Below are 12,428 nucleotides of genomic sequence, written 5' to 3' on the forward strand. Positions count from 1 at the left end.
GTTCAGGTGCCTGTGGGGTCACGCTTTACTGTCTCTTACACACACTTGAGGGGTAGACTACTGGGTTTTGAATTCTGGCTCTACTACTTGCTTCCTTTGTGATTTGGAGGCCTTAACCTGTCTGTGCGTTAGTTTCTTCATCTAGAATGGGCATAACAGTAGAACCTGTCTCACAGTTACGAGAGCTGTGCACTTAAAACATGTTTTTATCATTTGATTTTTAAGTGCTTGCTTTTAAACTCCGTTGTGGAATGTAAACTGGTGTTTATAACTATTGCATATTTAGTGGTGGAATCCTAACACACCCCCGTTTTTTATTTATAATATAGTTAAAACACCTTCGTAGGTTTATAGTGTAAAACTTTTTGTTTAATAGAAAGTGAGTTGCTTAGCTCATATAGTTTGTGAAATATACTTATTTGTCATGTTAGCTGTCATCCATGGAAACAGGATACAGAAGTAGTGTCAATAAACATTAGGTAACCACCCACAGAATTGGTTAATACTACAGATCTTGTGAAATTAATAGTAAGTCGTTCCAAACATCGTGTCATGGTTCGCAGTCTTCACCTGCTTTCATGTAAATCCCCTCAGTCCTTCAGCCATCCTATGTGGAAGGCAAGCAGGGAACAGGTGTTAACAAACCGCTAAGCCTCGGTTTCTCTGCTGTGAAACTGAGATCTGTGGCTTGAGCAGGTCCTAGGGCTGACGTGTGCCTGCTGGTGCCGGGCCCCCTTCTTCTGATTGCTGATCAGTGCTTGTCCTGTGGATGGTAACAAAACTCTTGTTAGGATAAAAGCTTGGTCATCTGCTGTCATCGGGGGAAAAACACCATTGTGGAGGATACTTTCTAAATAAACAAGGGTATAGCTATCTTAACCTTTGGATTATGCTTTTTCAGTTTTAGAATTGTGTGATAACCTGTTTCTGTTTCTCTGTAACATGGCTGACATACTAGCAGGCTGCCCAAGTCCTCTGCCACACTTCCTGGGGGCAGTGCGTGCGTCCCCTCCCGACACCCCAGGGCACTCCCGGGCTGTGACTATCATGCACCCCGCCCTCTTAGGGGTGCAGGTTCAAGTGCCTGTTGGGTCACCCTTGACAGTCTCTTAGACACACACAGAGAAGAGGCCCCTTATCTTCAGTGGCTGGTGAACCCAGCGAGGCACCAAGAGCTTTTCACTCTCCACGCTGGCTCCCCAGAGTCTCGGACAATTCTCTCAATCACAGGCTCTGTTCTCGAGAATCTGGTATTTTCTGCCTTTGCTACTTCTGACTTCTGATTTTGTTTTTGTTCTCTCTCTGCCACACTCTTCTCTATGATTATTCTTCCTCTTCTCTGATCCGCACATTATTTTAGCAAACATTTGTTGAGCACTTATTATGTACTATGCCCCTAAGACGCAAAAGTAAAGGAGAAAACGAGACAAGAAAATGAGTACAGTAGGACGCAGGGAAGCACGGGCAAGGGTGAGGCCGTGGGAACCGAGTCGGGGAGGATGGGTTTGCCTGGAACAGGTGGGGACGTCTTCACAGAGCAGGCCTTGTCTGTGCATGTTCACCTGTGGAAAACTGGAGCGGAATTCTCGGGCCCACGTGTGAACCGACTGACATGTTTACAGGAAATGAAAAGTAGTGTAACAGGAGGTGTGTGATCTAGAGATTCAGAAGAGGCAGGTGAGGCACGACCAGAAAGGTAGCTGGGGGCCAAGCTCTAAGGGATCTGGTCCTCACTGCGGAGGTGTATACCTGCCCTGGAGCTAACGAGGAGTCCTGCGGGCTGTCCATGGCTGGTGTGTGAGCGTGCTGACTCTGCCAGGCCAGGGCAGGACTGGGGGGAAGCCTGGGAGAAGGGCACCAGTCAGGAAGCTGCAGAGAGAGGGTGAGGGCCCCATGAAAGTGGAGTGTATAGAAAAAAGAAGGAAACGTTCAGTGTCGCAGAGCAAGAATCAGTAGGGCTTGGTGAGAGGACACAGGCATCGTCAGAATCGGCCCTGAGCTGCTAGCATGGAACTTCGTGGTGATGCTGTGAGCTAGTCAGGGCTGCAGGGAGTGGGGAAGATAGTGCGTTCAGTTTTGCACATTAAAGGTATCTGGGATTTCCAGGTGGAGTTGCCCAGGAGTCTGAGCTGAAGATATGGTGACTTTCGGATTTTGATGATGGTTAAAACCTTAGACTGTCCAAGGAGAGTATGTGTAGAAAAATAAAGGAAAGAAAAAGAAGGTAACTGAGGACACTTCAGAGAATGCCACCTGAAGGGACAGCCAGCCAGCACGCTGCTGGAACTATGTTCCTTAGGAAGTGGTGTATAGAGCACCGAACCTGCAACCACTTCAGGGTCAGGTGGAGGAGCAGGAGCTGCCAGCGATTTCGCACAGAAAAGTCTGCCACTGGAGAGAGAAGTGCCACTGGTGGGAGGGGTGGCGGGAGGAATGGGGAAGCCACGGGGCCAGATGCTGCGCGGGTTCTGGTGAGGTGACTTTTGGGGCTCGTGACTCAACCAGCTCCCTGGTATCGGTGAAAATGCGTGTGAGTGCGTCTTTTCTGCTTTCAGAGTGTCCCGTTACTTCTCAGCAGTTACATGAAGAATTGGTATTTATGGATATCAGCGAATCAGAACATCCTTTCCTTTCTTATTGGAAATCTGACTGAACGGAGTATGAGTATAATGTTTGCTCCTCCACTGGTCTTGGCTGTTCCTGTTTGCTGCTCAAAAGGCTTTTCTTTCTCCCCTTCTAACGGTAGATCTTGTCCTAGTTCTAGCCAGCCTACAACGCATTAGAAAGTCCCCCCCCCCCCAAGATGTGCCTCAGTGGTGTGCTAATTATTTTGAGCTAAAGGCAACCAAGACTCTCTGGGCTTGAGAGAAACTTCTGCACCTCCCACTCCCCTCCCCCCAACTATCTAGAAGAATTTAAATTAGGGGCCTGGCCTATGATAAGAGTTAATCAGAAATAACTTTTTATCTACCTACATCGCAGGGCAAACTAATAATTCCTGAACATGTGCTCTTTCTGCAACGACCTTCTGAAGGTGCCTAAGCTCTTCCCTTGCTCAGAATGTCATGTATCCCTCATTTTCCCTTTCTGTCTCTGAACCTCTCACGTATGTGGGGTCTCCGACTCCATATGTGCACTGTCCCCGTACATATGTAGGTATTTGTATGTGGTCATTTTCTCTAGTGACTGTCTTATGCTCGTTTGATTATTAGACGAGCCCGAAGGAGAAGCTCGAGGGTGGAGGGAAGTTTCTTCCCCCACCCACACGATTGTTAGCTTCATGTTGGTAATCCTTCATCTAAGGAAATGGCATGATTTAGGCACCTTTGCAGAGATTCTCTGAGGCTGGAGATGTTGCACTGTGTCCTTGTATGTACTTCACACAGGGTAGTTCTTAGACTGAAGCAATGCCTGGTAGGTGACTTGGCTGCCTTTAAAAAAAAAAATTCTACCCCCACACTCACACGCTGTCTCACACACACCCGTGTTATGTATCCTGGCTACGTACTCTTCCTACCTGCATTCATGGTCCTGAATCACCTGTGGGACCCAGGACTAGGCTCTCACTAACACTTTTCTGACTGCTCTGGCTCATAGTAATTGTCCTTTCTATATTCCTGTGGAATTTTCAGTTTATACCACACAGAGCAGCAATTTTCTCAAGAGTCTTTGCTGATGATTTGCATGTAGTCGCTTCTGGGCATAGAATTACAGATGACTTTGTTTTACTGTTGTTTTATATATGTGTTACCTGTGGCCCCAGCTAGCATGGAAGTTCCTTGATAAATACTGTTCTTTTTGTTTTGTGTCATTTTCTTTTCCTGTAGAGCTTTCATTGTTGAGGTTCCTCAGTGCTGAACTAACAAGAGGGTACTTCCTTGAACATAATGAGGCCAAGTATACAGAAAGAAGAGAAAGAGTATACACTTGTATGCGAATACCAAGAGAATTGGAAAAGGTACTTTTATTTTTCTATTACCAGACATTATTTTAAAAGTTACGTCAATGTGTTAATTATTTAAAAAAAAATTATGAACAGCCTGAGTTGAGCTTTGAAAATATTGGAAATAATGTGATCATAAATAATTAAAAACTTTGGGAAAGTAGGAATTCCCATACAGCAATAGACTTTAAAGAGCATATTTTTAGTGTAAGATCCAGTGGTTCTGAACTTTGCTTATTATTGAACTTAACATATTTCCCTTTATGTCCCATCCAAATAATTTTTTCCAAGGACTTAATCTCCACTTACTCCTTTAGTTGTCTTCAGTTTTGTTTTACCAAATGCCAGTTTCTTTGTCCATTCAGCATGATAAATTATTTAATTTTAGCTTCTTTTAAGGTTTCAGTTTCTCAGAAAGCTGTCATATTTAAAAACACAAATGACATACTCTTCAAAGAAAAAGACAATTCATCTTACCTTCTCGCAGAAAACAACATTATAGGATAAGCATAGTTATAGCAGCACTAAAATTTTTACACGCCGTATTCCGTGATTGTCTCACTCTGTCAAGGCCAGTCGGGTAGGACAGGAAGGCCGCTCTTTTTCCCCTGCATTGCTAGGGTTTGTGACTAAGCAATACCAAAATTTCTTCCTAGAAGGAAATAATTAAGAAATAATTCAGGTTTAGCTATATTAAACTATGTCTTCATACTTTTATAGTAACATGAAGCTTACAATATTTCAATCACTGCCTTGGAATTGTGCTTCCTATTAGAGTGGCTTTCAGAAGAGTTTTGTTGGTTTGCTTTATCAGTGTATTATAATGACGAGGTGTGGAAGACAGAAGTAAGGATCTAGCTGGTTTGCCTAGTGTGCTTCCTTTTATTGACAATCCATCAGTTTGGTAGAAGAAAGAGAGTTGGATTTAGAGTGACAACTTGAGAAATGTTGTGTTACATAGGTTATTGGTGGCGTGTCCCATGCTGAAGTTTTAGGAAGTTGGGTGTAGTAATTTACGTAGTAGGGTGAGATATAGAGAGTTGAGGAGCAAGCAAGGATTCTGGGAGAGAACAAATGTGAGGGGGCAGCCATTTGTCGCCTTTGCCAGGATCACTGAATATGCTTGGTTCTCACTGCGTTGTTGCTTTTCTAGGGAGTTCTAGGGTTCTGAGGAGGAAGGAGCCAGGGGCCTGGTAGATGAGAAGGGAGGAGGAGGAGTGTGTGTGGCGCCCTCTGCAGCAACCCTCCTCCAATGCAGCACCGCCTTTGTTTTGTGTGTGGGAATGTATTTAAGATTTTGTTGCGGGTCTGGGTAATGTTTCTTCTGCTTGAAAAAAAAGAAAACTAATTATTGTGTCTTTCTTAAAACACTTTTAACTTGCTTTGCAAAGTTCACTTTTTCTTCCAATAATAAGCCATGAGATGGATGTGTGGCCTGTATTCCTGGACAGGACAATACCAGCCACATGCAGTTTTTACTTACCCGGTCTGTACAGAGGAATGCTTTTCTTCCACCTGTCTGAGCAGTTGTGGATTCCCATTTTTCTCTAGGGAGAACACAGCGGGATTTGCCCACAGTGCACAGCCAGACCCGGGGCACACCCAGGGGATTGCTTCAAGGCGGGGAGGTGTCTGTCGGACCCCTTTTATTACTCCTCCTGTGGCAGACATAATGAGCACTGGCGTCCCCTCATCACAGGCAGGCTCAATACACATGTCCTTCTCTTTATTAGTACCATTGAAATAACAAGCCAGCTTCTGAGTAGATTGCTCACAGAAACTTGTAAGCATTTTATGTTTGTTATGGTGAGTGTTAAGTTGTCTTCTGGGGAAAAGGGCCACAGGTCTTGATAAGACTTAAGTATAAATTCATGTTTTTCAAACGAGATGGTCCATTGTGGGACCATTGATGGGTAACCCGTAAGGTAAGTTGCGAAGTAAGACATCTTTTTCAAATAAAAGAATAGAGAAAGTATTAGAGAGCATTGCCTGTACTAAGGCTAAGTGTTTTTTCATGAAACTTAAGTTTCATTTGTACATATGTAAAATGTGTAACGTCAGAAAACTTGCATTAACACTGCTCACACATAGTTGTAATAATCTTCTAATTCTGTTGCCCTTAAGAGAGGCTTTTGACTTTAGGCCTATTTAGGGAAATTTGATTTAGTCTCTTAGAACAGTACTTTGAGAAGCTTTATTGCTTAAAACGTGTGACAGGATTTGGAGCAATTTCTTCTAAACTTCTAAGACTAAGTGAAACATAGAGGAAAGGAGAGGTAGATTTCAATTGAATTATAAATATCTCTGATAACAGCATGAATTCACTCTGATACTCTTAAGGCCTTAATTTTATATGAGTAGGGTTTTGCTTTTGGCTTTCGTTGTAAGAGTTGGGAGGCCAGACATTCATGCCATTCTAAATTGTTTTTGTAGGTTTACTTTGTGTTTACATTGTCTGTTCTATTATATAATACCTTACTCATTTTTGTTCTTGTTTTTTGGTGAACGTTATATTTTCACCTAGCCTTTTGAGGAAGAGAAATTTGATAATTAAAGAGTACTTCTGCAAGGGTGGCAAATACTATAAAACATGTAATTAGTGTTCATACTTTAAAGTCAAGAGAAAGGTCAACTTAATATCTGTTACTGAACCTGTTTATTGATGTAAATAAATCCCAGGTGTCCAAAGGCTAATTTTGTCATCTGTGTGAACCCAAAACTTCAGGCAATAGTAAAGAAATGCTTATCATAGTAATTTCTAAAATTGTCTAATATATTTAAATGCTAATTTACGGAAGTACCGATCACTTATTCACATATTTACTTATTTTCTCCATTTTTGTTTTAAATACTTACTATGTTCCTGGTACTTGTGTAGTGTGGAAGTACAGAACTAAACATAAGACTTGAGATAGTAACAGCAAGTTGATGAGAAAAAGAGGTAGATTTTGTATGTGCCTTGTAGGGCATATGTGTGTGTGCCTGGGGGATGGTTATGCTAGAAAGATCCATATGGGAAATTGTTAGGTACGTACAAGAACAGACAGTACACTGGTAAGATAGATTGGATCCAGGGTGCTTTTTGTGGTTAGGCTCAGGAGTTTAGACTAGCTTCGGGAGGAAACTATTAAAATATATTTCTTAGGGATAGTTTAGCTGTGTTTGTAACAGAATACCTCATAATGGCTTAAACAAATAAGATTTTGTTAAAATAAGTCTAGAAGAAGATCTCATTGTTGCAGCAGATTCGTGAAGCCGGCATGGACCCAGTCCTTTTTATCTGTCTATTTGGTCATCGTTGGCACATGGGCAATTTGGTGCTCTTGCTCATTGCCTTTTAATAGAAAGATGACAGCTACAACCTCAGGCATTATGTCTGCCATGTAATCAGAAAAAAGAGGAGATGGACAGTGCCACCTTTTTGACTGTCCCTTTTATAAACAATTGAAAACTTTCCCAGCATACTTCCTTCTGCTTCTGTCTTCTTTGCCAAACTGAGTTATATAGCCATCCCCAGCTGCATGGCCAACAAGGATGGTGAGTATTCCTATGCTTTTCCAACAAAAGGACAAACAGATCTAGAATGGTCATTGGGTTAGCCATCCCTAAGGTGTGCTTCCGAATAGTATAACAGTGTTCAAAGTGGATTGGAAATAAGAGAAGCAAGAAAATTTCAGGAACTTTCCATGTGCATGATCTTTCTTCAAATTAAAATCAATTGATCGATTGATTTACTTGTACATGTTCTTTATGTCAGATGTAGGTTGTAATTACTAGGAAGTCTTTTACCAAAATTACGTCTTTTCTGTGGTTACATGTTTATGTAACCTTATCTATCACAGAAGTTAAAACTAAAATGAAAAACACATTTTTGAATTTTCTTTACCTTGTAATTCTATGCTTTTTGGCAATCCTGTATTTTAGTTACCATGTTTTGTACATTATAGTTATTTAATACATTTCAAAAAAAATTGAATTCAACTGATTAGTCTTAAATGGAACTGTTTAGTTGCCTGAAGAATCAATCTAGTGACTTCTTATTTTTAAGCTTTAAATTTGAAGAGGTATACATTGAAGATATACATGTTGCTATAGGTGTAGAATTCATTATTTTTAGGCATAGACTATTGTTATTATTGAAAGAGAGAAAGAGTACTGTCACACAGTGGAAGATTTGGGGTCAAGATTCAATACCCTTAGCTTCTCATCTCAGGTCTGCAGGTAATAGCCCTGTGGCTTGATCAAGGCCATGAACCTTCTTTGGCTTTGACTTTCTTCATCTAAGATTAGAAGGGTGGACTAGGTGATCTCCAGAAGGCTGAATCCCTGACTGGGTCAGTTTGCCTACATGCAACAGGAACAGGAGTGAATGGAAAGATTCACAAAAAGGGAAAGGTTCCATGTCTGGTTGAGGAACTTAGCTGTGCTTGTTTGAGGATCATGGTGGGTAGCATTCAGGACAAATCGTTTAAGAAGTTCCTTTCAAAATAATGAACTTAATCAAAATGTCATATGAAGCTTCCAAGTGGCAGTTAAAGAAGGACAGGAGATTGTTGTATTTCTCAAAAGGAAAACAGTGGCATATGACAGGGTTTCATTACTTTCTGGTCACACCTTGTATGTTTCTGGAAATTTTCATTAGACGTTATTTAAGACTGCTTGTTATGGTTATTTGGTCCAAATAAAAAGGAAATAGTAATTGCCTATTTTGTCAAGATGCCATACAAATTATCTGAAGGTGTAAAAGTACACATTATTCTCATTAGTGATACATAGCAAAGCTTTTAATTCTTAACATTTTCAAAGCTAAGAGTAAATCTAAATAATGAAATTTTTATGCCTTTTGTAAGTTTGATTCATTAAATGCCTATTCTGCATTTTTTTATGATGGTATGCAAACTGGCTAAAGATGAGTTAGCACAAAGAAAATTACGTTAACCCCTATGCCTAGTAAAAATAGTGAGTGAGATCTTTTTGTTCCGCTCAGACTTCTTCAAAGAGAGTAGGGTCTTGGGTCAGACAGACCTGGGCTCGAAAGCCAGTTCCTCCCTCTGACCTACTGCCTTGGGCAAACATTCAGCGTCCAGAGCTGTGGTTTCCTCTTGTATTGAGCAGGATGATTAGAAACTACGTCAAGGAGCTGTGAGGAGGATGAGGTAGTAAGCACTTACCACTCGCTTGGAGGACCACAAGCATAGGGCATATTCTTTGCACAGCCCTTTCAAACTCCTGGGTCGCCATGCAAAGTAAATGAGATAGATAGATATTCCCTTACAGCTCCCGCGAGGGTGCCAGCTGTCCTTACCCAGCGTGTGCTGCTTTACCTCGTTCGAGGAGGCATGAATCTTGTTTATGTTTTGAGGAAATTTTCTCATTTTTCTTTGTGAAGAATTTAAAATGCTGTATCTTACGAGAAAGTGTAGCGTTCTAACAATAGGTACTGTAGTTGGGTCACTTTTTCACATTTCCAAACCCTGAGAGGCATTTCTTTTGCTTGTGTGTTGTGTATTCTCACACCCACGAATGCCTTCTTTCCACCTGGTTGAAATTTCTTCAGATCTCAGTCACCTGTTTTCTTTCCATTTTAATATTGAGACCTATTGTATTGAGAGAGTACAGTGTGGGAAGATGATTGTGTTCCCTCTGAGTTTATTGTGCTGGTTTAAAATGTAAAGGGGCAGGCGCATTAGACTTTAGTTCCTAATGTTTACCATAAATAATACTTACGCATATTCCTCTAAGCCAAAGAAAGGTGACTGTCCTTCTCTTCTTCATAATTACTTTTCTCCTCTGTGCTCTCGCCCAGGCTTCCTGCTCCTGGAGAGCTTCCTTTCCCATCCCTGCCGCCCCCAGCTCCTACCCACCCCTCTGGTGGCAGTGGTCCTCCGCTTCTCGGATGTCATTAGGGATGTCTTCTTCTCTGGAGCTTTTTCTAAATCTCCCCTAGTGGGGTTGGCCATTTTCTCTCCAGGGCTCAGCTGCTCCCTCCCTGTATCCTTAGTTCTGTCAGCACTGTTACCAGGGCTTCGACCTTCTTTATGTACCTGCTGGTGTCTCTGCTGAAACTTGAATGAGCTTACTGAGGGCAGGACACCATCCTTGTGTCCTGCCTGGCTGTGTGCCCCCCAGACTGATCATGTGACATGGCTCATGTTAACAGCTTCGTGGACATAGGATGAATGAGTATTGTGTGCGTCCCCGGTATAGGGTCGCAGGAAAGACAGCTGCTTACTCCCTTTCGCAGCATGCTGCATACACACTGAAATACCTCCTGGGAATGTCGGGTTTCTGGCAGTTCCTGCCTTTGGAGTGGAACAGTCCACCAGCAAACACGGAAAGGCTTCTCAGGGACCAGTGACGGGAGACAAATAATGACCACTAGCTTTACGTGGACTGTGTTCAGTCTTCTGCAACACTCCATTGCGTGTAAGTGTGTGAAACAAGGAAACAGACTCAAACCAACTGCTGGCGACAGACAGAATGACACATTCTGAGCAACTATCATGGGAAGACTGAAAACATCGTCTGTGACACATGACGATAGTTTAACGTTGTACCAGGTGTGCTCGAAAAATATGGTGAATGTTTAAATAAAATTATTACAGTAAAAGACACATTGCCAGTAATCCCCTTCAAAATGCTCACCCTGGCTTTAAACACATGTATCTCATTGTTCTTGCCACTTTCTGAAGCAGTTCTACAAGTCCTCTTTCGTAAGTGTCTTTACTTCATCCTCCATCATGACAATGCTCCATGTCACACATCGCTTCTGGTTCGAATTTCTGTCAAATAATAACATTACGGTGTGTCCTCATCTACTTTATTCACCGGATCTGGCACCATGAAATTTCTGACTCTTCCCCAAAGTCAAAATGACCATGAAAGGTAAACGTTTTGAATTGATTCAGGACATCGAGGCAGCCATGACAGCACAACTAAAGACACAAAAGAGAACTTCCAGAACTGCTTCAGACAGTGGCAAGAACGATGGGATAAGTGTGTTTGAAGTGAGGGGGAGTATTTTGAGGGGGATTAATGGCAGTGTGTCTTTTACTGTAATAATTGTTTTTATTGAAACATTCAATGTAGTTTTCGATCATACCTTGCACTTTCAGTGTTGTTCATAATGACCCTAAAAAAGTTATTAGGGTCCCTGAATTCTGAATATATGTATATGAGAAATACATTTTTGAGACATCTTGCAAAAATTAATGTGTCCTTCCTTTTAAAGGTGTGCTATTAGTTTGCTAAGGCAGCTATAACAAAGTACCACAGACGGGGTGGCTTAAAATCACAGTTCTGGAGGCTGGAAGTATTAAGATCAAGGCATCAGCAGAGCTGATTTCTTCTGAAGCCTCTCTCTTTGGCTTGTAGGTGGCCGTCTTCTCCCTGTTTTTGTTTCATCTTCCTTCTGTCTGTCTCTGTATCCAGATTTCCTCTTCTAGTAAGGACACCAATCATACTGGATTAGGGTCCACTCTAATGAACTCATTTTTAACTGAATTACCTCTTGAAAGACCCCATCTCCAAGTATAGTCACGTTCTGAGGTACGGGGAGGGGTTAGGACTTCAGCATGAATCGGGGGGGTGCAATTCTGCTTGTTAACTGTGGATTTTAACTATTTAATATATCGTACTCGTATGCAGGACAGTTTATTGACTAAGGATACATGGGGTGTTATGTGTGAGGGACGGCATATACATCATACCAGGCTCGTGTGTCAAACATACAGGAAGTCACCTCTCTTACAATTACAGAGTTTGGTCACATGGTTGTGGCTACTTCTCCAAGCCACCAAGACTCCACCCTCCTATGAAGTATAGTCCTACATTTAACGGGTAAAAATGTATAATGTTAAAAAAAATAGGAAGGATGTGGTAAGGACACAAGAAAGGGGGAAGGATATAAACATTAGCAGCTACTCCTGCAATTAAAAATAATGTCTTCTGAATATAGCAAGTTGAAGTGCACATGAAGTTATCTTAAAAATAATCATCAATTTAGATATTTTAACATAAAGAAACAGTATTTTAATACAATGTGTATTTCAATATTTCCCACTTATGAAACACTGAAAAAGAGGAAATAGCAAAATTATACAGAGTAAAAGTTAGAGTTAAGAGTTTTATCCAAAGGTTTTCTATAATATCTTTAAAGTTTGAGGAAGTACTCAGAAAGCCATGGCAGAAGTTGCATAGCTCTGGTTAAGGGCAACTTGTCTTTTGAGTAATCGACTTCTATAGGTGGTAAACCAAAGGCTCTAGAAGAAGAAGTACGGGTTTATACTTTAAAAAAAGGATTTTTTATTAAAATATGGCTTATATACACAAGTAGAATTATTAACTTGTTATTCTCATGACTAAGTTATGACAAATGAATTTCCCACAAAGTTTAGAAATTCCTTGTTTAAAATTTTCATGTATAATTATTTAAAGAATATTTATTTTATGTTTTGTTTCGTTTTCTTCTCTCCTTTTAAAATCC

The 12,428-nt window shown here is 41.1% G+C and overlaps 1 protein-coding gene across 4 annotated transcripts in view; it reads left to right on the forward strand.

Annotated features, from left to right (window-relative positions):
* Positions 1 to 12,428, forward strand: part of TAPT1 (transmembrane anterior posterior transformation 1) — a 50,426-nt gene that overhangs the window by 6,356 nt on the left and 31,642 nt on the right. For all 4 annotated transcript variants that reach the window (XM_081042665.1, XM_081042662.1, XM_081042663.1 and 1 more), the window contains exon 2: positions 3,828 to 3,958. In XM_081042665.1, the coding sequence (XP_080898791.1) occupies positions 3,828 to 3,958 (131 nt within the window). The remainder of the gene's footprint in view (positions 1 to 3,827; positions 3,959 to 12,428) is intronic.

This window comes from Rhinolophus hipposideros, assembly GCF_964194185.1.
Source record: "Rhinolophus hipposideros genome assembly, chromosome: 1".
Classification (NCBI taxonomy): domain Eukaryota; kingdom Metazoa; phylum Chordata; class Mammalia; order Chiroptera; family Rhinolophidae; genus Rhinolophus; species Rhinolophus hipposideros.